The 25,777-nt window shown below is 46.4% G+C and overlaps 1 protein-coding gene across 2 annotated transcripts in view; it reads left to right on the plus strand.

The window, feature by feature from the left end:
- Positions 1-25,777, plus strand: part of LOC127047633 (dedicator of cytokinesis protein 2-like) — a 408,420-nt gene that overhangs the window by 115,079 nt on the left and 267,564 nt on the right. For both annotated transcript variants that reach the window (XM_050946070.1, XM_050946071.1), the window contains exons 19-22: positions 1,447-1,544; positions 12,234-12,323; positions 17,275-17,375; positions 17,742-17,876. In XM_050946070.1, coding sequence (XP_050802027.1) covers positions 1,447-1,544; positions 12,234-12,323; positions 17,275-17,375; positions 17,742-17,876 — 424 coding nt within the window. The remainder of the gene's footprint in view (positions 1-1,446; positions 1,545-12,233; positions 12,324-17,274; positions 17,376-17,741; positions 17,877-25,777) is intronic.

The following is a 25,777-nucleotide window of genomic DNA, read 5'->3' on the forward strand; positions in this document are numbered from 1 at the left end:
CAGAGTTTTACCTCCCAGCCCGGGGGTGAGGGTGGGCAGGGGTGTTAAGGGGCACCTTACATGGTCCAAGGCCAACTGCCCCGCCTCTCCATGGGGTTCTGCTGCAGCCTTCACCGCAAGCCGCTCCACCAGCCGTCCCGTGAGCTGCTCCAGCCGTTCCGCAAACTGCTCTGCTCTGCCAGCTGTCCTGTGAGCTGCGCCAGTTGTCCCACAAACTGCTCTGCTCTGCCAGCTGCTCAGCAATGTATCTGTAGGCTCCCCCACAGCACTCAGTGATTTCAGCTCTCAGTAATTTTAGTTCTGTAGTGATTTCAGGTTGTAGTAGGGGAGCATCAGTGCTGGTGCACCATTGGCCCAAAGTGAATTAATCTCAGCAGCCTGTAACTGGACTCCTAATGGAATTAAAATTTGCTTTGATATTCCACAGCAGAGAAAAGAGGAAATGCAGTTGGTATTTCAGGCCCTCAAAAGAGGCCTATGCCATTAGGTACAAATACCTGTCCCCACCTTCTCTCAATTCACTGGGTTTTGGAACCCATGTCCCTTGTCTAGGGAGTGCTACTTAGTTGAGGGCGAGTCCCTCTGTCATAAAACAGTTTCCTTGTCCTTGAGTCACATAATCAGGGTAACAACACTTTATTCTTCCTGCCCCAATAACAGAGAAACTGGGGATCCCACAGCAGCCAAAGTGACCATTTTGGGCTGCTGTAGGCTAATGCTTGGCGGGGTGGTGCTTTCGTGTGCTTGCAGTTGAGGTCATGGCTTTTCAGTCAGTTTCTATTTAGGACTCTGTGACCAGGTGTCAAGCTTTAGTTCAGTGCAAGTAGAGCGGAGGGAAGCAGAGATGCATGTGTAAGCACTCATATTCTCAGGGCAGCCATAGGCCTACCTGGCCATAGCATAAATTGATTGACATGCAAGCTAACCCTGGCTCCCTCTGACCTGTGAGCAGGTAGGAATTGAGGCAGGAGTTGCACTCATTCAGGAGACTCCTTCACTCAAGGAAGTCACCGAGTCACTTTTGATTTTTCTTTTGTTTTTTTACCTCCTTTCTTTCCCCCTGTAATATATGCAGAAATGAAATGCCACATCTCATTAACATAGCATTGAAGCTGTGAAAGCCAGCAGGGAATTCCCAGTCCAGCAGGGCCCAATTCTCTTTTTACTCACAGCACTGGCACTCCATTGACGTCAGTGGAATTACTACTGACTGGTACAGGTGGGAGTGAGTGGAGAATCACGCCACAGTCACTCCTGCCAGGGTCATTCAGCCACTTTCCTCGTAGGGAGCATTTCTGAATGCTGACTTGGGCATTGGATGTGGGTGAGGCTGGTTGGGGGACAGGGAGGGCTGGCTGACTTGGAGCTGAAGCCAAAGGGCTCAGTCAGTGCCTGGGTCAATAGCAAATAAGGACTGACTGAATGAATGAGTTTGTTTCCATGCAGTTGACCTTCTGGGGCTGCTGAAATGGCGGTCGAAGCCCAACCTCCTGGCTGGAAACCTCCAGAAGCTAATGAATGTGGATGGAGGAGAAGTCATCAAGGTAAGAAGGGTCCTTGCAGCCTAGCTCTTTAGAGCTTCTCTTGGGCCAGCTCCCTTTGTCCCACAGGAAGAACATTCCCTATCCCCATTCCTTACAGCTGCCGCTTTCCACCTCTTTAGAAAAAAAGAACTGGAAAGTGAAGATTCAGCAGGCAAAGCCTGGTGAGCAGGCTCGGGGAAGAGTGGGCAAGGAAGCTGACAATATAGCAGTGAGGATATAGGCCAGTGCCACGCTGAGTGGCATGTGAAGACGGCTCCAGCCTGGAACAGGGAGGGGCTGTCGTTTTCTCTCTAGCTCTGGGAGACCCCACCTGGGATCTGATGCTCAGCTCTGGGCACCTCATTGCCAGAGCGATAGTTACTGACAAACTGTTTGGAGCTCAGAGAAGAACCACAGAAATATTGAGGGGTCACAGGCTGAGTTGTTGATATTGTAGTGACATCCAAGGGGCCTAACGGGGATCAGGGTCCACTGGGCTGGGTGCAGCACAAGCAGAGGGAGGCAAGTACGGGAAGAGATCAGGGAGAGATAACGACTGGGATGTGTGGCCTGTTACACTGACAGGAAGGGGTTAATCTGGGGGAAAGGCAGCAGATTTCAGTAGCTCTCAGAAACCACTCTGCAGAAGGTGCACAACAACTGACAGTGCTGCCTAGTGGTCACGCAAACATTGGCAGGACATATCTCCATTGAAGCTCAGCCCTGTCCTTTGGCATCCCTGCTCCAAGAGTTTCCAGTCCTCCTCTTAGCCAGGGGCTCGAGGGCTAGGCCCTTGACCACTCACAGTCTTTTCCAGTCAGCCTCTCACTGGAGGTGAAGGCTCCCATTGTATTTCCTCTCAGAGGGGGTAGGGGAGCCTGGACCCACCCTCTCCACTGGACTCCTGTCCAGGGCCCAATGGTGGGCAACTACACCCTACATCTTGGGGTGCTAAGCTGCTACCCTCTCTGCTCCCCCATCCCCTGGACCACTTTCTACCCCAGTCTCCTTCAGCTTCCCAGAGTAACTCACTCCAGCCAAGTCTCTGACCTGCACACTCCGACCCCTGCTTCTCCCCTATGGGTTTGCACAGGTCTGTGTTGTCAAGTGCCAGGCAATGGGCTCCTGGGCAGAAACTTCCCCTCAGAGCAGCCACTTGCTCCGTTCCACTGCCTGCCTTTGAGCTGCTCTGCTCTCCTTTTTACAACCCAGCCTCCAGCTTTTGCAGGCTTTGCAGGGGTGTGTGAGCAGGGCTGTTCATAACTCCTTGCTCCAGCGTGGGTTTGTATAACCATCACACACATCCTACCTGCAGGTCATGAACAGTCAGTGAAATGCTGCCATGATGCTTCTAACTTGGCCTTTCATTGGCAAATGATAACAGATATGGGGAGTGTCTGTATCTCTGAGGGATATGAACTATGGTGGAATGAGGAGGGATCAAATGAAACAAAGAAAAGGGGGAATTTAGGCCAAGTATGAGGGGAACCTTCCTGTCAGGGAGATGGATAAGGATGGAAAATTATCTTCCAGGGAAGAGCTGTGATAGGGTGGGCTAACTGATTTAAATCAAGTGATTTAAATGACCTGTTTTAATCATGATTTAAATCAGCAAGCAGGAAACTTTTTAAAGTCATCTATTTTAACCGTGTTCTGCATTTGTAATTTTCCTAAAAAGCGGTTGATTCTCACTGGTTGGAAACCATTAAATATGTTGATTTGCAGCCAAATGTCGTCTTTACACTAAATTTGGTGCTTCTTTTTGCTAACCAGGAAGATACAGTGTATCTATACAGCTTAATTTAAGCTATTATGTAGCCTAACTTACATTTATTCAGCTTCTTAATTTTTACATTTTTATTGTATTAGAAAATGTTGAATGATGCATATCTCATTTACTTGATGAGTAATTTTTTACTTGTGATTTATATCAAGCTCTATTTGAATGGAAATTCAAATTCATTAAAATGCGAACAGAATTTTTAATTAAAACTACCTTAAATTTGCTGAAAACAAAAAAAAAAGTGTACTGAAAAGCTTATCAAAACATGTTTTGCATTTAAGATTGATTTATAAAAGTTAATGAATCGAACTGATTATTTCTGGTCACAGTGTCCTTCAGGATTTTAGAACTTTTAGATCTCATCCTCTCACAGCTACTTTTTATTCATAGATTGGAAGAGGAAAATAAATGTTCTTGCTTTTTCTGCTCCCAATTGTTTTCTTAACTTTGAATGAACTAGTCATTAAATGGAACTAGTCAAAGAAACTGAAAAAAAGAAAATATTCTCTGCACTTGCAGAAGAGGCTACTGCTATCAAAAGCTAGTGTAGCCCTTCAACAAACTCTAGTTTGAGTTCTGAGTGAATCAGTTCCACCGGTTCAACGCTTTGACGTACTTTCAAACTTGAGAGCAAGCGTGTACTGCTTAATATTCTTTTTTTGTATTTAATTTATATGATTTTAGTATATTGACAACCTATGTTAGGGACTAAATTTAAAATTTAATTTTAAATATTAAAAAATAAACTTGTATTTAATTTAAATAAAAGGAATCTGATTTAAATAAAATATCTGATTTTTTTTAAAAAATATATGATTTTTATCTCCCTGGGCTGGAAGCACCATACTGGAGAAAACTGAGGTGCACAGATTATAAGGGTCAATATTGCGCAGGGACTGAGGAGTATGTTTCTGTTCTTTTTCGAGTATATGTCCACATGGGTGCTCCACTGTAGGATGCGCACACACCCATGCACTCTTGACTGGAGACTGTAAAGCAGTGTCTGTGGGCCCAAGCCTGTGCAGAGCAGCTGCTCATGTTCCCATATGAGGCATGTAGGGAGGTGTGGACCTGCTGCCACTCACTCGCAGCTCGAGATGGAGCATTTTGCAGCTTCCCGCCTTTCTCACTTATTGTGAAATGTTCTTATTTCGTTATTTACTTTGGTTATTTTTGTCATTTTTTGAAATTAAATTTTATTTCAACACAGTTGTGCTTTCAAAGGGGGGTTATTCCTTTTTTCAGGACTTTAGTTACGGCTTTGGCATACCAGGTCATGCTGAAAATGCCACCTGGCACTTAAGCCTTGCCAGGCCTGCCACAGGTTTTTTACCTGCAGCAAAAGCACTCTAGCTCTCACCAGTGTCTTGGTGATCCCACATCCCTCAAAGTGCAAGGTCTGCTCAGTGTTTAAAGGCAGGTCTAGAAAGGACAGAGAGGCTAGGGTGAAGTTCCTCCTAGTGGTACGATCCCTAGTTCCTGAGGGGTCTGCTCCCACCTCTCCGGTACATCAGCCTGAACATTTCAGGCCACTTTGGTGACTAGAGGAAACTAATCGGCAGCACAAAAGACTAAGCCTTCTAGGGGGAAAAAATCCTCTTTCACTTTCCGGAGAAACGAAAAAAATCTCACTTCTGGGAGACTCTGACTGCAACCGATACTGAGACATCAGTACTGCATAAGAAGTAGTGTGTGGAGAAGTCTTCTCTCAGGGTAGCGATGTGATGGAGTAGGGGCTGTCTGTGTGGGGAATGGGAGAGCAGGGGAGGACTTTAGGGGATGGATGATACCGGAGCCTGTAACCTGAGCTAGGTAAGGGAGGGGAAAGGTCAACACCTTTGCCTGGGAAGGGGGACAAAGGAAGGGAGTGGCAGGAGGGAAGCAGTTTTGAGTTTGGGCTTGGGGCTGTGTGGGTGGAATTCAGGGTATCCTAGCTAGGATCCAAGCACCCTAAAAGCCCAGAAGGACTCGATGGAGGGGTCCTGACTGTGCCTGCAAGCTCTGCTGTAACCTGTGTTCCTGTTGTCCAATAAACCTTCTGTTTTACTGGCTGGCTGAGAGTCACTGTGGGTCCCAGGAAGAGAGGTGCAGGACTGGACTCCCCACTCTCCGTGACAAGCTGCTATCTCAGTTCCTTCTGACACCTCTCAGCACTGTGATGTATCCAGGACTACTCCCCAGGCTCTGTTTTTGTTGCCTTCTTACAGTTCCAAGGTCAGAAAAGCCCCTCTGACATCTCTGGTATCACATTCACCATCTCCTCACTGATCCTTTTTCCTGCTCTGGTACTGGTACTGATTCAGACTTTGAAGGTAGGCTATCATAGCCCTCCACCACCCTCCAGATCCTTTTCCCTGAAGTATCTTCTAGTCTCAGATGAACCAGAGTCTCCTCCTACTAAGGAGGTCTACTAGAGTTCCTTCTCTGGTACTGCCTCGCCAGCTGCAACGTGACCCTTGGTTGGGCTTCCAACCCTTGGTACTGGCATTGATGCCTGAGGTTCACCCTCTTAACCCAGGAGACGATACTTCTGACTCTGAGGTCTTGATGCAGGGCTCTGCATCACACTCTCCTGAGTCCATTTACGGAAGAAGACCTTCCAGAGCCCACCAAGCACCCTTGACATCGGGGATATGAATACTCTTGGGGACCCCTGGAACCTCTGGGAGCAATTCAGTGAACAGTTTTACAGGGTGCCAGCTAGAAACAAACTCCAGCATCCATTGGTACCGCATTATGCACAGGCACCACAGAGAATCCTCTGGTACTACATGCCTCTTTGGTAATGAGAAAAACACAAGATGAATAAGAGCCACAGACTGAAGAAAACTCCCCTCCTTCAGCCAGGTCCTCTTCCTCCCCATATGAGGCAGTAATGCCACCACTTCCCTCTTATGTTGATGACTTTAAGACTTTCCAGGACCTCATGAAACACCTGGCAGACTCCATCCAGATTCCATGAGAAGAGGTACAAGAGTCCCAACACTCCCTGATGAACATTTTAAACATCACCCCCACACTCCATCCTCTGCTGAGGGAAAGTTTGTCCTATCAATTGATGAGGCAGTTATTGCCTGCATGTGCTCTATGGCAAACACCTGCCACCACTCAGCCCACCTGCCAAAGAGCAGATAAAAAATATTCAAGTTAAGGGAATGGATCACTTCTTCCACCATCCTGTCCCTAATTCCCTGGTGGTGGACTTGGTCAATGAAAAGCATTACTAAAGCCAGGCTCATTCTAGACCCTTTCCTTTGGGCAAAGAGTCCAAATGATTAGACCTACTGGGAAGGAGGAGCTACGCATTGGTAGCTCTTCAATTTTGAATTGGAAACCATCAGGCCTTGATGGCAAAATGAGTCCTTAGCAATTATTCTAAGTTCACACACTTTATTGAACACCTGCCACAAAAAGACCAATTTCAGTCCATCATCTCTGAGGGTTAGTTGATTGCAAAAGCCTCCTTGTGGACTGTTCTCAGTGCTGCTGATACAACTGAAGACCTTGCCTTTGAACGACCAAAACTCCACACTCCATATCCTTACAGATTCAAGAGCAACGCTACCATCACTGGGAATTTATGTGCCTGCTACAAAGAGACATTTTAGCAGAACTTAAACTCCACAATGTTCCAGACTTTCCAGTACTATGCACACCAGTCCTTTCCTAGCCCTTTGGAGCCTTTGAGGAAATTGAAACCTCAGAAAAGCGAACCACCTCCCTTTACATCTACCCAGTCTACACCCCTATATAAGGGATGATTTTGATGCCTTGGTTGAAGGTGTTGAGCAACTTTTTCCCAAGGATCCTCTACTGTACAACTCTACTGTCCATCCCTCTTTTGGAAACTGACTGTTCCACTTCCTACCTGCCTGGGAGCAGATCACCTCAGACAAATTAGAGGTGGATATTAGAGGTCTGATCTAGACCATTGCTGTCAGTTGTCTGTCCAAGCTGCTCTTAAAAATCTCCAATGACGTGGATTCCAAAACTTTCCTTGGCAATTTATTCCAGTGCTTAACCACCCTGACAGTCAGGAAGTTGTTCCTAATTCCAACCTAAACTGCCATTGCTGCAATTTGAGCCCATTGCTTCTTGTCCTATCCTCAGAGGATAAGGAGCACAATTTATCACCCTCTTCTTTATGACAACCTTTTACATATTTGAAAACTGTTATGTCCTCTCTCAGTCTTCTCTTCTCCAGACTAAACAAACCCAATTTTTTTCAATCTTTCCTAGATCTTTAATAATTTGTTTTCTAGATCTTTAATAATTTGTGTTGCTTTTCTCTGGACTTTCTCCAGTTTGTCCACATCTTTCCTGAAATGTGGCACCCAGAACTGGACACAATACTCCAGCTGAGACCTAATCAGCGTGGAGTAGAGCAGAAAAATTACTTCTTGTGTCTTGCTTACAACACTCCTGCTAATTCATCCCAGAATGATGTTTGCTTTTTTTTTGCAACAGCATTACACTGTTGACTCATATTTAGCTTGTGATCCACCCCCAGATTCCTTTCTGCAGTACTCCTTCCTAGGCAGTAATTTCCCATTTTGTATGTGTGCAACTTATGGTTCCTTGCTAAGTGCAGTACTTTGCATTTGTCCTTATTGATTCCGACCATTTCTCCAATTTATCAAGATCATTTTGAATTCTAATCCTGTCCTCCAAAGCACTTGCAACCCCTCCCAGCTTGGTATCATCCACAAACTTTATAAGTGTACACACTATGCCATTATCTAAATCATTGATGAAGATATTGAACAGAACCAGACCCAGAACCTATCCCTGAGGGGCCCCACTTGATATGCACGATCCACTGGTCTAGATAATAGTTAGTCCTGCCTTGAGTGCAGGGATCTGGACTAGATGACCTCTTGAGGTTCTTTCCAATTCTATGAGTCTTTGATTCTCCCAAGGAGCTCTTAAGGCAGAAAGTACAATCTCTCCTGCTCTTGGGGATGATCAGATCATTTCTACTCAAGTTTGTTGGAAGAGGGTTCTATTCCAACTATTTCCTAGTCCTCAAAGAAGATTAGGATGAAGACCAATCCTTGATCTCAGAAACTTGAACACTCACGTCCTTTTTCAGCACTTCAGAATGGTGATGCTAGCCATAGAATCATAGAACTGGAAGGGACCTCGCGAGGTCATCTAGTCCAGTCCCCTGTACTCAAGGCAGGACCAAGTATTATCTATATCACCCCGACAGATGTTTGTCCAACCTGCTCTTAAAAATCCCCAAAGATGGAGATTCCACAACCTCCCTAAGCAACTTATTCTGGTGCAAAACCACTCTGACAGTTAGGAAGTTTTTCCTAATGTCCAACCTAAACCACTCTTCTGCAATTTAAGCCCTTTACTTCTTGCAATTTAAGCCCATTCCATCATAATTCCAACCCTAGATCCAGGAAACTGTTTCATCACCTTTGGCCTATCGTACGCCTACTTTCATGTAACTATCCACCCATCTCTCAAGCATTTCCCATGTTTTGTAATATGCTCAGATCATTACCAATATGGAGTCCTCCCCTTCGGTCTCTCTACACCCCCAAGCTTCTTTACAAAGGTCCTCTTCTTGGTAGTTGCCTGCCTACATCAGTGTGGCATCACAGCATTCCCATACTTGGACAACTGGCTCCTCAGGTGTTGGTCAGCGCCAGAGGCTCAGTTGGCAAGGGACTGCCCCTATTTCAATCCCTGGATTTCTGTGTCAATCTGAAGAAGCCTACACTGACTCCGGTCCAGAAGATAGGGAGTCTAGAGTAGCTCTGTTGAAGTATAACTGCCAGCGCCTGCTTGCCCAAGGAGTGGTTCTCTACTGTGTCCAGTCCAATCTCGACAGTACAGTGCAGCCCACAAATAACTGCAAGGACCTGCTTGCAGCTCTTGGGCCACATATATGCCTCAATATTCCTCGCATCTCATGTGTCTCAGGAGCCTTCCGACATGGCTAGGACTGTGTACACCCCAAACAGACATAGTCTCTCCAAACGCATCACCGTACCTCCAAAAGTTCTGGACTCTGTCAGGTAGTGGAAGGAGTTCCCAGTGATGGTCTGCATGGGAACTCCATTTTCACATTCCCCACCCTCAAGGATCCTCACAACAGATACCTCACTTTTGCAAAGGGGAGCTCAACACCAAAGGGCCACAGCCCTGGGGAAGTGGTCTGCAGAAGAGGCCACGCTCCACATTAACTTCCTAGAGCTAGGAGCAATTGGATATGTTTGCCAACACTTCCTTCACAGTGTACAGGGTCATTCCATCAGGGTAATGCTGGACAACAGGGCAGCAATGTACTATATCAGTCGGCAGGATGGAGCAAGATCTCAGTCCTTATATAGAGAATTGCTAAAACTCTGGAACTGGTGCATTTCCCATCAGATAGAAATCTCAGCAGTTTATCTACCAGGCCTCCAGAATACAACTGAAGACTCCATCAGCAGGAACTTCCATCAGGACCACAATGGGAGTTCAACAATTCTGTCTTCCTCAGCATCTGCCAAATCTGGACTTCTCCCAGAAGCAGATCTCTTTGTTACAGCAATCAATACAAAATGTCTCCTCCTCTGCTCCAAGGGAAGGTACAGCTGCAACTCATTAGGAAATGCCCTGATAAGACCATGGCCTGTACCCTGCTATATGCTTACCCATCTCTACCTCTGATCCTCCTTGTTCAAACTGCGACAGGAACGAGCGAGGGTTATTTTCATAACACTGTCCTGGCCAAGACAAGTACTCAAACCTCCTTCAACTCTCTGTGGCAATGCCTCTCTGCCTTCCCTTCAGGAAAGATCTCCTGCCACAGAATTCAGGGACCCTGGTCCATCCTAATTCCTTATCCTTAAACCTGAGCGCATGGTTCCTAGATGGTTCTTGGCATGCAGCTAACCTGTCCAGTCAGTTCTCCTGTCTAGCTGGAAATCTACTACTTGCAAAACTTACCTTCAGAAGTGGAAATGCTTCCGTTCCAGGTGTTCTCTTCACTCCTCTTCTCAAGCATAAAGAGCTCTGCTCTACAAGATCCTAGATGACTTGTTGGATTTAAAGACACAGGGTTTATCAATGAGTTTAGTCAGAATGCATTTGGCCACTATTGTGGTCTTCCACTTGCCCACCAAGGGCTTCTCAGTTTTTGCCCATCCTCCTACGACCAGATTCTTTATGGGCTCATACAACTTGTTGCCTTCTGTACAGAGCCAGGGCCCCCAGTGGACCTTAATATGGTTCTCAATGCCCTGAGGAACCCCCCTTTTGAAACGATGGCTGCCTGCTTTCTCCTCCACCTCTCCCTCAATATTTCATTCTGTATAGTCATCACTTCAGCTAGACAAATGGAAGAACTGGGTGCTCTCATGGCAGACCCACCATTTGCTACTTTCTACAGAGATGAAGTTACACTACGTGTTGTGATAACTGGGCCTACACATTTACTTTAATTGTAAGGTGAACTTGTGAAAAGTAGTTAAAGGTTATCACAACAGTCTCCATTCTAGCTTCCTCCCTAAAGCCTCTTTGGAATACCATATTAATCAGGAAATCTGTCTACCAGTGTTCTGTCCAAAGCCTCATGCCTCCAAGGAGGAAGCCAGCCTATATACATTAGACTTAGGAGGGCTCCCGGCTTCCACCTGGGCAGACTAAGACTTTCAGGGCCTCTCCCAGACTATTTGTATCTTTTGCAGATATGAAGTGACAGTCCATTTCTACATGAAGACTGACAAAGTGGGTCTTGGGCTGCATCTTAATGTGCTGTCAGACTGCTGGAATACCACCTCCTCACAGAGTGACAGCACACTCCACTAGGGCTCAGTCCACATCTATAGCCCTTCTGAAAGATGTTCCCATAGTTGAACTCTGCAGGACTGCAACTTGGTCCTCTGTCCATACCTTTGCCAAGCATTACACTATCTTACCTGCTTCTGGAGCTGACATGTTTGGTGACGCGGTCCTCCACGCTGCCTTGGATCTGCTTCCTCAGCATCCACCTCCATGTTCAGTTACTGCTTAGCTGTCTCCTGTGGTGAAGCACCATAGGGACATATACTCAAAGAAGGAGCGGTTACTTACCTGTACAGTAACTTGAGTTCTTTGAGATGTTTTGACCCTATGGGTGCTCCACCTCCCTCTCTCCTCCCTCCCTGCTGCAGAAACTCCGGCTTTGCAATTGAGAAGGAATTGAATGGTGATAGGGCCATGCCTCCTTATATGCCCTTGTATGGGAACACAAGGAGCTGCTGTGTGAAGACTTGGGCCCACAGACACTGCTGTACTCGGAGTGTGGGGGAGTCCGGTTCTGCACCCCTCTTCCTGGGACTCACAGTGACTCTCAGCCAGCCAGTAAAACAGAAGGTTTATTGGACAACAGGAATGCAGGTTACCGCAGAGCTTGTAGGCACAGCCAGGACCCCTCAATCAAGCCCCTCTCGGGTCCAGGAAGCTTAGTCCCCTGATTTCCAACCACCCAGCCCAAAACCGAAACTAAACTCCACTCCCTTCAGCCGGCCCCTTCCTTTGTCCAGCTTCCCGGGCAAAGGTGCTGACACACCTCCCTGCTCCCTGGCTCAGGTTACAGGCTGAGCACTTGTCCCTCACCTAAAGTAATCCCCGGCTTTCCCATCCCCCACACAGATAGCCCCTACTCCATCACAGATAGGGCCATGCCTCCTTATATGCCCTTGTATGAGAACACAAGGAGCTGCTGTGTGAAGACTTGGGCCCACAGACACTGCTGTACTGTCTCTAGTGAAAAGCAGACAGGCCTGCACTCATCCTATGGTGGAGCATCCACAGGGGCAAAAGTTACTGTACATGTAAGTAACCTCTGCTTTCCTTTCCTTTGGGCTGAGGTGGCATTTGGGATTGGTCAGGGATCATACTAGGGATTATCACTCAGGCTCCTACTCTTCTTGTGTCTCCCCCAGTTCCTTCAGGACACTCTGGATGCCTTGTTCTCAATTATGATGGAGAATTCAGCCACAGATGTCTATGATACACTGATCTTTGATGCCCTAGTAAGTAGGTTCCTGTTTCCCCCTGTCCAGCCCTGAACATGGGTGGTGCTAGGCCAGACCCGGCACCCCTCTATGCTCCTACCAATTGATCTGCCTACTGCCAAACTCATTCAATTGTTTACCCTCTCACTAGCTCATTCTCCCATCTCTACACCAATGGGAGGCAGTGCACTTTATTCTCCGTGGCAGTGGGCAGTTCTGACCCAACAGAGGAACTACCAGTGATGTCCAAAACAAATTCCTCAAAAACAGGCGAGATCACAAACTGGGAGAAAAGACTGAGGAGACTCTTGAGATATCTAGCACAGGATTTTGTAGATTAATCAATTGGAATATAAATATTGTACTTACATTTCAGTGTATAGTATATAGAACAATATAAACAAGCCATTGTATGAAATTTTAGTTTGTACTGACTTCTCTAGTGCTTTTTATGTTGTCTGTTGTAGGTAAATATTTAAATGAGTTGATGTACCCCCGGAAGACCTCTGCGTACCCCCAGGGGTACATGTACCCATGGTTGAGAACCACCCATGCTGAGGCAGAATTAAGGATACATAGACCATCCATGACAGATATTTGTCTAACCTGCTTCTAAAAACCTCCAATAACAGAGATTCCACAGCCTCTATAGATAATCTGTTCCATTGCTCATCTGTCTTTAGAGTTGGAAAGATTTTCCTAATATCTAACCTAAATCTGCCTTGCGGCAAACTAAGCCAATTATTTCTTGTCCTACTCTTGGTGGACATGGAGAACAATTGTTCTTCTTTGAATGGATGCAGATGTGTATTCCACTCAGGTACGTGCGTGTGCAGTGTACCAGAGCCAGAAGTCTTTTGCAGCATTACCTATTGTCAAAGTGCCTGCAGTAACTCAAGATGTGAGTACCAGGGGCGGCTCCAGGCCCCAGCATGCAAAGCGCGTGCTTGGGGCGGCAAGCCGCGGCGGGCGCTCTGCCGGCACCACAGGCGTGGCAGGCAGGGTGCCTTCGGCGGCTTGCCTGCGGGAGGTCCGCTGGTCCCGCGGCTTCGGTGGACCTCCCGCAGGCGTGCCTGTGGAGGGTCCGCTGGTCCCGCGGCTTCTGGACCTTCCACGGGCACGGCTGCAGGAGGTCCGCCGAAGCCGCGGGACCAGCGGACCTCCCGCAGGCAAACAGCTGAACGCAGCCTGCCTGCCATGCTTGGGGCGGCGAAATGCCTAGAGCCTCCCCTGGTGAATACTAACCTCAGGGCAGACTGCTGGGAACCAGGTCACAAATCTCAAATTGGTTATGAGCTTTATACTTAAATTTCACCAACCAATTATCACCTATAAACTCCTTAGGCACTATAACAGCCTAACCATGGAGTGACAAACAGTCCTGTTGGGCACTTGAAACTGTCTCACCTACCTTTTTGATAGGTGGTCTCTTACACCAAGAATCATAGTAATATTCAGGTTACTTCCAGTCCCAAAGGACCAGTCACTTACCACAGGTCAGTTGCACCTTAGATCTCACACTAAAGACAATGCTTGTAGCCAATCCTATAATAAACTATATTAAGATTTATGATATAGGAAAAGGAAATAAGAGAGTTATTTACAGGATTAATGCAAGCAAATATATATGCACACAAATGATTACCAATCTTACATTTCAAAAGGTAATAGAAGCTTCTGTAATAAGCAAACTCTATGTATTCTTTAGGCTAATCCAGGCTAAGTAGCTGCGGATCCTTTGCTTATGCCTAGAAACCTTGCCCCCAGAGTCCAAGCAGCACAGAGATATATTTCCTTCTCAGTAGGGGTTTTTATTTCTTTCCTCCCTTGTACTCTGAGTTGCCAACTCAGCTGATGGGAGGAATTCACTTGCATGAATCATCTTCATGGTGTGGAGAGGGCAGAACAACAAAATGCCTCTCTTCTCTTTAATGTTCCACAATAGTCTGTCTGGTGTCGATGGACCTTCCCTGTTGGGCAGGATGTAACACCTTCAGCTGGAGACCAGCACTTCACACTAGTTAATGTCTCTCTCTTATCTGGTGATTTACACAGCTGCAGAGGGTCCCAACACAACCACTCAATATTACCTTATGAAATCAGATACAGATATTAAAGTGAGATTAATGCAGGCAGCAATTCACAAGCATTCAATCAAGTCTAAACACTAAACACATTCTTATAATTTTAACACTCATTTTAACAGCACTAACACACAGCTGAGCCAGACGGATTCAAGGTGTGTATTTGTCAGGTTTTCATACTTGCATGAGGACCTTGGCATAAGCTGGCACCTGGTCTGCCAGTGTCACACCCATCATGGCAGTGCCCTATGCCTCCTCGTGGCAACTCTTGAAGGTATAAGTGTAGTACCACCCTAGTCCCCCTCAGTTCCTTCTAATGGCCAGTGGCCACAGTCAGAATACCCCATGTAGTTCTTACTATGTTTTGCTGCTCTTAGCTAGTTTAGCTTCTTCCTGAAAATAGTTGCAATAAGTAGCAAGTAGTACCTGCAGTTAGACTTTATTTAAAGCTTTTCAGTTTTTTATTTAATAGTTACTAGTTAGGCTTAGTGGGATGTGGAGCACTGAGGGCATGCAGCATTTTACAGGCTTCAAGCACTGCCTTTTGTGTGGGGTTACTAGTTGTAACAGTGACCCCCACACACGTTGTTTCTTGTGCCTCGGTGAGGGACACACCAAGGGGAGGTGTAACATCTGCCACACCTTCAAAAAGTGAGTGGAGATTGCCAGGGATCTGTGCTTCCAGCAGGACCTCCTTGAACAAGCCACAAAGCTTGCTTTGGCAACAAAACTAGTGCCAGATAGCTCTGTCCATCCTCATTTGTCCACCAAACTTGTGGAAGCCCAGGATAGACCGCTGGACTCTGATTCCTCTCCAAGAAGGAGAGGTGGTTCATCCTCTCCTGGGGTTCCTCGCAAGACAACCCAAAAGATGGAAAGAGGTCGTTCTTCGAGTGCTTGCTCATATCCATTTCAATCAGGTGTGTGCGCACCGCATGCACAGTTCGCTGGAACATTTTTCCCCAGCAGTATCTGTCGGGTCGGCTGTGGAGCCCCCTGGAGTCATGCCTTCATGGCACCGCATATAGGGCCACACCATCTCTCCAGTTCCTTCTTACTGCCAGTGACAGTCGTCGGAGTGTTTCATCTCTCGTGTTCAACGAGCGATCCTCTAGCGTAGTTTTCTGTAAATAGTTAAAGATAGTTTTTTAAAAAGTTACAATTAGTTAGATATTTGGACTTGAGGTATAGGGGGCTGTTTCCCTCCCCCATTTCCCTGTCCCTCTCTTGGGCCTGGGGCATGCCTCGGACCCAGGGGTTTAAGCTGTGTGGGGTTTGCCAGAAGCTTATGCCCAAGGGCGACCCACACTCGGCTTGTCTAAAGTGCTTAGGGGAGGTGCTATCAAACAAACAGGTGTAAGATCTGTAGGAGTTTTTGCTCTCACACGAAGAAAGAGATTCAAGTTACTGCTAATGGAAGTCAAGTATCAGAGGGGTAGCCGTGTTAGTCTGGATCCATGCATCCGAAGAAGTGGGCATTCACCCACGAAAGCTCATGCTCCAAAATGTCTGTTAGTCTATAAGGTGCCACAGGACTCTCTGCTGCTGATGGAAGGTGCTCGCCACTGTCAGTCTGAGTCGAGCCCGGTGGACATGGCACCGGGCTCCTCAGCATCAGTGTGCAGCACTCCGGCTTCAGTCCAGAAGGAGCTGAGGAATGACTCTGGGGTCAGAGACTCTCAGCACCGGCACACCCCAGGCACAGGATCAGTCTCGGCACCGCTCACAGTCTCCTGTCCCAAAGAAGCAGCACAGGAAGAATGATAGAGGGCACTCTCCTTCCCATGCAAGGGAACAGGAACCACCCAAGGGAGGGTGACTGGTGCAAGATTGCACTTCCCCTCCAGCTCAACAGCTGGTACTGTTGACTCCTGGCCCACGGGAGGGACCGTTGAGTTCGGTGCCACTGGGGAGACCCAGGTGGAAGATTTGGACCTCCCTTCCACACCCAAAACTTACGAGGCGGCACAGGACCTGATAACTCCTGGTGATGCTGGGGATTAGCTCCAGGCTGAAGCTCGTGATCTGCACACCAGCACTGTCTCTGCTCCCGCCTATAGCTCCTCTCTCAGTTCCCAGGATCACAGCATCCTCCTCTTGACTTAGCCCCCCATCTGGGTCGTCATCTGTGTTCCCCCTTCTGGGTGAGGTGTCTCTATCCAACAGTCCAGCCACTTCCCCAGTGGCAAGTGGAGGGGGACCTGGACCTACCCACTTCTCTGGGTCCTAGCCCAGGGATCCTGTAGCTAGCAGCCTCCTGCTGCACCTCAAATTCCTTCCACTGCTGCTATGTCTCCCTGGGCCCCTTCCCTGTGGCCACAGCACCTTCTTTGCCCTCCCCCAAGGACACACAGCTGCTCAGTCCCAGGAGCCAGCCACTGCTCTGTCCAAGGGGCTTCCCGTTCTCTGCCCTCCAGGGACGCAATCCTTACCCCCCTCCCCAGCTCCCAGCAGCAACTGACCCTGCTCTGCTCTGCAGCTCCTTTTTATGTAGGCCAGCTGAACCCTGACTGGCTGTTTCCCACAGCCTCTCTCCTATTGGCTGCTTTCTACACAGCCTCCCTAGTGCTCTGTTAACCCCATCTCTGCCAGTGAGGTGCGGATGTCCCATCACAGGCAAGTTGGCTCCCTGCAGCTCATTTCATGTTTGCTGCCGTCTCTGTGATCTTTACTGTTCTGGATAGAAAGGGAGGGCTTAGGGCAGGCTCTGATATGAACACCTTCCCTTCATACCCAGGGGTCAGGGACTGTCTCTGGTGATATTAAACCCCCCTTCTGGGAACTGGTTCTGTTAGCAGGAGACAATACCCGCAGTTCCACTTTCCAGGAGTTCTTTGACCTAGTGCCAAACTGCCGCTGACACCTGCTCGGATTCTCTCCCACAGGTTTTCATTGTGGGGCTCATTGCTGACAGGAAGTTCCACCACTTCAATGCTGTTCTGGAGGCCTATATCCAGCAGCACTTCAGCGCCACACTGGCCTACAAGTAAGTATCAGATTGTGAATCTGCCTCTGCACACATGGGGCCCTCATTCCTGTCTCCTCCCATCCACTCCCCACCATGGAGCCAGCAGATCAGAAACCTGAGGTACAGTGGGATGCCATGGAGCTGTAGGTGTCAGGAGAACCTGGAGGGGGAACCCTGCAGTGCAGGAAGCTCCCCTTTCTTTTCACTGTTCTGCCTGCCAGGGGTCTGGCATTTGGAAACCTGAGTGTGACTCTGCATGGGCCCTGAACTCTCCAGTCTATCTGGAGTTCCTCTCAGACCAGGCTCTGTGGTAGGGAGGGTTAGATTTAAGAGGCATATTAACTTTCAGGCCCCACTTCCCACATCTCTGTCTCCACTGTGCAGGAAGCTGATCTCAGTGCTGACACAGTACGTGGACTCAGCCAGCCGAGGGGAGCCCTGTGAGTCGCTCTTACGCACCTTCAAAGCCTTGGAGTATATCTTCAAATTCATTGTCCGCTCCAGACACCTCTTTTCCCAGTAAGTGTCACTGATTATTTGCACTCACTTTCCAGTGCTTCTCCAGCAGCCAGGCCACAGTACAAGCTCAACAGGTCCAGGCCAGCTGAGTACTAGGATGTGAGACCTACAGGAAAAACTCAAGGTGTTGTAGGAAGTGGTGCTGGAGTGATGATGGTAGAGAGCAGTATGCTGGAGGGGTGCTTTCCCTACTGCTGAGTTAATACTGACGCCAATGACCTAGCATGGTGCTTGGTGCTCTGCGCTGCTTGTGGTGCCACTTTTTGGATGTAAAGGAGAGATAATTTTCTTTCATGCTCACTACAATTCTCTGGCTCTTTTTGTAGATGTCACAGTGTTTGTTAACCCATGTAATTAAATTTTGCTTTCCTGAAGTCCCCTTCTGTTTGCAGTTGGATACAATGTTTTTTGACCTCCTGCCCTAAACTGTTGTGTTGCTGTGTCATGGTTAAACAGTTGTCATCTTCCACCCCAGGGCAGTTGAAATTCAGTACTGTGTGAGTGATCACCCTATACAGAGTCTGCAAAGGATGGTGTCTGGATAGCAGTTTAACAATGATTAAAGTGGAGACTAACATTCAGTTACTTATTAAGCTGATTAATTCAATTTCCTCCCATTAATTTGTTGTTTGAAAGTATCCGATGCAATGTGGGGAATTTGTTTAATTCGTCATTGTGCAATAATCCATGGATCTGGTACAAGGGGTACTTCAGCCTGCTTGCAGCTTGCGGGAAGAACCAGACCTGTCTGCCACTAGCATCAGGAAAATGTTCTATCCCCAGAAATTCTGCAAGGGTTACTATACTCCCCAGTGACAGGTGGGTAGCTTTCCTCATGTGGAACCTTTCTGAGGGAAATTATTTGGCATTTCAAGCTAACAGTTTGACTCAATACTTAGTCTAATTTGCGGCTGTGTTCTAGGCTGTTTGTCTTTGGGGAGCTTTCCCTCTCAGCTTTCTTTCCTCTTCTAAGTTGTTGCAGCAGCCAGTGTCTCTTCAGGCAAGCCAAAGGCAAAAGGAAAGGTCTGTGTCTCTGACTTCTTCCCCTTTATTGAATGTCTGGACAGGGAGCTTTGCCTTCTCTGTGTGGACAATGAAGTATCCCCTTTACAGCCCCGTCCAGGTGGGGTTACCTCATAAGAACGGCCATACTAGGTCAGACCAAAGGTCCATAGTATCCTTTCTTCCAACAGTGGCCAGCGCCAGATGTCCCAGAGGGAATGAACAGAACAGGGAATCATCAAGTGATCCATCCCCTGTCACCCATTCCCAGCTTCTGGCAAACAGAGACTAGGAACACCATCTCTGCCCACCCTGTCTAATAGCCGTTGATGGACCTATCCTCCATGAATTTATCTAGTTCTTTTTTGAACCCTGTTATAGTCTTGGCCTTCACAACATCCTCTGGCAAGGAGTTCCACAGGTTGACTGTGCATTGTGTGAAGGAATACTTCCTTTTGTTTGTTTCAAACCTGCTGCCTCTTAACCTTATGCCAAAATCCCTAAAGTGGGCACTAGCAGCCACCATCCTGCTCAGCTCAGCTGCCCTCTTTCCTTCCCTCTGTCTCTCCCCTCAGGCCATAGATGGAGAACACTGGATGCAGCATTGACAATGCTAGAGTGTGGTAAGGGGCCTTTAGGCCCAGCCTCCTACCCCCTGCTGCCATCTTATAACAGGCCTCTCAGAAGTTCCCAGGGAAATGCAGATCCATTTGTCCCATGTAGACCCTGTACGTTAGAGAGGGTTAGAGCTTCTGGGGAGACCATTCTCAAACCTCAGTCCTTTCCTTGAGAGACCCTGAACGTGTCCCTGAGCAGGAGGGGAGCCAATAATTTGCCCTCAAAGAGGCCAGGGAGAATGCTAATCACCTGAAATATTTTTGGTTCATGGGCCAGTACTCAAAAAGAGAAATAAATAAATTCATCAGCACCTGCTTCTCCTGCTCACCCTTGTGGAGCACAGCATGGCAGTATGATGAGTTCTTGGGGTAGCCAAAGCTGTGGGTCCTCTTGTTACCCCCTTCCTCCAGCTTGAAGAAGTCTTGCTGGTGCTCAGCTGGGTGTCACCCTCCTAACACCATCAGCCAGTTAGCTATTCAAGCGCTCTCCTCTGGGCTAGGCCAGCCCAGACTTTGCCTGGCAGGTTAACAATAGGTGCACCCAGTCCCTGAGTCCCTTTGAGTCCTTCCCTGTGATATCCAGCCCCTGATACTGGCTACTCACAGAATTACCAGATCCACGGCTCCCAAAGTAACAGACACAGCAGCGTGTATGATTCAACTCAGGGTCAGCACTTTGCTCAACATAACAGCACTGAGATAGATTTATAGTGAAAACACACGTAAGTTTATTATCAAAGATTTAAGATTCAAGTGATAGTGACTAAGAATATTGGAAACAAATGGTGACATATAAAACAAAACCATAATATGCTTTCTGAAGAGGAAACTTCACTAACAGGTTAACCTCCTGTCCAGAAAAGTTGATCTCACCCAAAATCCTCTGCCGCATTTTCAGTGAAACTTTAGATCCTGTTTTCATGAATGCAAATGCACTGTCCATTTATGTACTAGGTACAGGATGAAGAGGTGTCTTTCTCTTTTAAATATATCCCCATTGTTCATTGTCTTGACTCATAGTCAGGATAACCTCCCATGGCTTGTTTTTTTCCTGTGTGCTCCTTTTCTGTTGATTTCACATCTCTTTATATGTAAATGGACATCTGTTGTGTTAGCTTACAATGCTTAATTTACATTCTGATAGAGAGGAATAAACATCTCTTATCTGAGAGAAACCTGGGTTTTTTACCTTTGCTGGTGACTAATACATTGATATAGATTTGAAAACATATTTTCAATATATATACATAACTCCTTACATAGTAGCTTTACATACATTTCACAATGGCCTTATAGGCCAGCGTGACACTGGCTTTCATTAGAGACCTCACATGACATGCTTTGTGAGACTTGTGAGATTTCTGTAACTCCTCTCTCCCCCTGACATGCGCGCGCACACACACATCTTCCTTTTCAGGGGAGGAGGCTTAGAGTTAGAGGATCAAAATAATAATGTATATTAGAACAAGCAGAAGGTAGACTCTTTGAGACACAGTGCTGTGAAACTGCTCAGATGGTCCAGGGTTACCAAGGTAAGCATATCCACCTCATGCTCCTTGGGAAGATATTATAGAGAACTGGGAAATTCTAGCCACTCCTAAAAAATTGTGAAGGTACCTGCCTGTTATCCCCAGCTGCCACAGCAGATTGCCATACTCTAATAACCAGTCTGTTGTGCCCAGCTGATGCTGCAGGTTGCAATGCTTCCTCACCACCTCCTCTTGTCAGCAGCTGACTGTGGAGTGATGAGATGGAGAGCAGCCCAGATGTGGAAGAACAAGCACGTGCTAATGGCCCCCTTGGACCACCATTTACTTAATTTAGCCCCCCAGCCTCCATTTTATAAGGCCAAAAAGTTCTTTAGTGTGCACCAATTCAGTTTCAACCTGGTGTCACTACTAAATGTGTCTATATTTCCTGGTTGGAGATTCAGTGTTTCCAACTGGAAGGGATGCTCATCTGAAAGAGTGGGCTTCTCACTCTACAGGCCCTTCACAGGCAGCCATGTCTGGGCAGGGTCACCTTAACCCCCTCCCCTGGGCATGAACGCTCTCAGGCAGCATCAGAACGAGAGAGAGAGGAATTATGAGGTGTCGTCTTACATCCTAAGGGCAGTGCTAAAAAGGGTGGGCTGCACCACCGGTGGTACCACTCCGAACTTAAACATCTTACAGCTTATGCACTGTCTCTCTGAAAAGATAGTGGGACGTATATTTGTTTCATGCTAGTGTATGGGGCTTTGCTCACTGAGAGCAGACGCCCAAGCAAATCAGTTCTCAGTTTGTTCAGTACTACAGTGGGAAACTTTTCTGAAAACCGAGACTAATCAGTCAGAATACTCAGAAAAGTCAAGTTAGAATCCTGGTCCCCGACAGATACAATAGAAAAGAATAACGGTCAAATGGAAAAGTTGAAATGGTCCCTGAGTAGAACAGGAGAGAATACCACTTTGCAAGGTATAACTAGAGAAAGTCCAGGGTACTGAGGCAAAGTCAGAACAGTTATCTCAAAGCAATCTACATGGCTCCTACCCACGCAGAGTTAGACCTCCAGATTGGTGTCAGGAACACCTGGCTACATAGATCTTTGGACAAAATAAGGTTACTGGTCATTGTCCAGAGGGAGTACCTTATGGAGCTGTGCGAGAGTCACAGGCTCTGTTTTGACCACTCCCAATCTTGACTACCCCAAGGAAACACCAGGACAGGTAGGAAACCATTCATCCTCCACTTCACTGTGGAGCTATGTAATCCATGCATTTTCCATCAAGGGCAGTTCTCTCTGCATCCTAGCTTTGAGAATTAAAGAACAAGGAAGGAGGGCTCAGCCTGAAACATCTGAACAAGTTCCTAAAGGAGGTTCATTTTCACATTCCCATTTTACCATCCCACAACATTCCCTGCTTTGTATACAGATAGCAGTTCTTTTATCTCTCTGAAACTGGAGCATTACCATTTAATCTGGCAAATGCTCCCACAGTCCTTTTCATGATCACTATGGTATTATAAAGGCTTTAGTCAGGACTCCATAGTTAAGTCTGAGTTACATTTTGCTCTTACACGGGAGAATCAATGTCTTTGTTATACATGAAAAATACAGTGTATTTTTCAATTTTAAGAGAATTTACAGATAAAGCCATTAATTAGATTGAGTCAAGATTCATTAAACAGCGATTCTTTAAGAACTGTAGCCTCTGTTAGTCTTTCCAGGGTCTCAATGATCTTAGCAACAGAATAACGCAGACTCGTTAAACTTTTCATATAGCTATTATAAATTGAAATCTTGTGTACAGGCTATAATTTGAAGAAATTAGGTTATAATTAAATTACAAACTTTCATAATTTATCTAATTGATAATTAAATCATCTTAACTTCAGTATCCAGAAAGATAATGGAACAAATATTCAATATGTAAGTGTCTAGAAGATAATAAGGTGCTAAGTAACAGTCAACATGGATTTGTCAAGAACAAATCATGTCACAGCAGTCTAATGTCCTTCTTTGACAGGGTAGCAAGCCTTTTGGATGGGGGAAGCAATAGATAGGATACATCTTGACTTTATGTGAGATAGTATCAAAAGCCTTACTAACCTTCTCATAAGCAGATTAGAGAAATATAACCAAGACGAAACTACTATAAGGTAGGTGTACAACTGGTTGGAAAGCTGTATTCAGAGGGTAGTTATTAATGGTTAATAATCAAGCTCAAAGGGCATATTAAATAGGGGCCTGCAGGGATCTGCCCTGGGTCCAGTTCTATTCAGTATCTTCATCAGTGATTTAGATAATGGCATAGAAAGTACACTTTTAAAATTTGTGAATGATGATACCAAGCTGGGAAGGGTTGCAAGTGCTTTGGAGGATAGGGTTAAAATTCAAAATGATCTGGACATACTGGAGAAATTGTCCGAAATAAATAGGATGAAATTCAATAAGGACAAATGCAAAGTACTCCATTTAGGAATGGATAATCAATCGCCCAAATACAAAATGGCAAATGACTGTCTAGGAAGGAGTACTACAGAAAAAGATCTGGGGGCTATAGTAGATCACAAATTAAATATGGGTCAACAATGTAACACTGTTGCAAAAAAAGCAAACATCATTCTGGGATGTACTAGCAGGAGTGTTGTAAGCAAGACATGAGACATAATTCTTCCACACTACTCCGTGCTGATTAGGCCTCAGCTGGAGTATTGTGTCCAGTTCTAGGACCACACATCAGGAAAGATGTGGATAACTTGGAGAAAGTCCAGAAGAGAGCAACAAAAATGATTCAAGGTCCAGAAAACATGACTTACAAGAAAAGACTGAAAAAACTGGATTTGTTTAGTCTTGAGAAGAAAAGACTGAGAGGGGACACGATTCCAGTGTTCAAGTATGTAAAAGGTTGTTATAAAGAGGAAAGTGATAAATTGTTCTCCTTATCCACTGAGGATAGTGGATAAAAGTAATGGGCTTAAATTGCAGCAAGGAAGATTTAAAGGTTAGTCATTAGGAAAAAATTCCTGACTGTCAGGGTAGTTAAGCATTAGAACAAATTACCTAGGGAGGTTGTAGAATCCATCATTGGAGTTTTTAAAGAACTGGTTATACAATCATCCTTCAGGGATAGTCTAAGTAATACTTAGTCCTGCCTCAGTACAGGGGATTGGCCCAGATGACCTACCGAGTTCCCTTCCACTCTTGCATTTCTATGATTCTACGATTGTGTATGCAACAGACAGAATGAATTCAGTGTCTCAGGTAACTCTTAAATAGGCGAGAACCTCTGACGGGACCAAAAAGCCCAAGTGCAACAACTCGTTGCCTATTTCTAATAGAGTGTTTTCACCTCAACTGGCATCGGTCTACCACTGTACTGAGATGGAGCCAGGGCAATGAGTCTGGCAAACACTTCACTCCCTTCCCAGAAAGATGCCTGGAGTGGTGAAACAGAAATGCCAAGTCATGTTGGAACTGGTAGTTCCTCAGGAGATTGTGCATATGTACATTCCACTTTAGGTATATTTGCACACAGTGCATTTGAGTCGGAGACTTTTGCTAGCAGTACCATTAGGGCAACACATGTGCCCTGTACATCCTTGCACTTGCAGCCAATGGCATAAAGACATGGCTACCCTGACTCAGATCCTTCTCACCACCATGGCTAACGGTAGAGTTCCATATTGCTCTTCCAGTGACATTTTTTAGCTAGCATTTCTTCAGAATCTCTTCTTCTAAATAATACTTAGACAGTTAAGATTAAATAAAGTTGTTAGATTTCAGTTCCCTTTCAATGGGACCCTTTATTTTCTTTTATTCTCTTGCAGTCCTCTCTGCTGTAAGTATGCTGAAGTCTCCAGGGCTTAAACAATGATCCTGCTGCACAGCAGTAATCCCTTATAATGACAAATATTCTTCCTGCCTCTCTTGTTTGGGAAGAGGACATTCAAAGGACAAATGCAGCATTTGCAAGCCCTTCTTGACTAGGATGTGGAGTCCAGACAAATTTGTCTGAGGTAGCACCTTTTAGAAAATCATGCTTCCCTCGTCTGATCCTGGTGACTCTGCCCCAAGTGAGCTGAGCACTGTTCAGCTAAGAATACTCCTCAAGCTGCTTCTGCCTCACCTAAGAGCTCTCACAAAGTTCTTGATGAGAAGAGAAGTCTTCATTCTTTCCTGGGGCCTTCCACAAAAGTGGAAGTGGACACTTCATGGTATGGATCTTAAAGCACACACCATTGGTCATCTGGTAGGGAGACTGGGGTGCAGTGCAAAGACTGCCACTCTCCAGTGCTGTCTGAGGTGGTGCTATTGCCTCTGGTATGGACATCATCAGGACTGTTGAGACCAGCTCCTGAAACAACATCGCAGATCCCAGAGGACTACAAGACTTTCCAAGAGTTGATGTATAGAGTGGCTTCAACTCTGGGGATTCAGGCAGCGATTGTGCAGAAAAATCCACACAAGTTCCTGGTCATCCTACTGTTGTATGCTTGAATGGGAAAACAAACAAAGTCAATATCGACACAGTTCAAATAATTGAATTCATCAGACGGGTCCTCTACTCAACCATAGCAATGGCTTACTTACCTCAGAAGAGGTTTCTGGCCATCTTAAACCTCTGCAAAGATCTAAAAGATGAACCATGGTCTCCCTGAGTTTCTTTCGCTGAGATTCCAGGTCTTGCACAGCCTCTTGCAAGGCCTACTGTGCAGCCACAGGCCTCCCTTGCAGCTGCTTCTTCTGCCCCACCGAGTCCTCAAGGTGTGGTTCATTTCAGTGTTTGACCCTCAACTG

Source organism: Gopherus flavomarginatus, chromosome 3 (genome assembly GCF_025201925.1).
Source record: "Gopherus flavomarginatus isolate rGopFla2 chromosome 3, rGopFla2.mat.asm, whole genome shotgun sequence".
NCBI classification, from domain to species: Eukaryota; Metazoa; Chordata; order Testudines; family Testudinidae; genus Gopherus; species Gopherus flavomarginatus.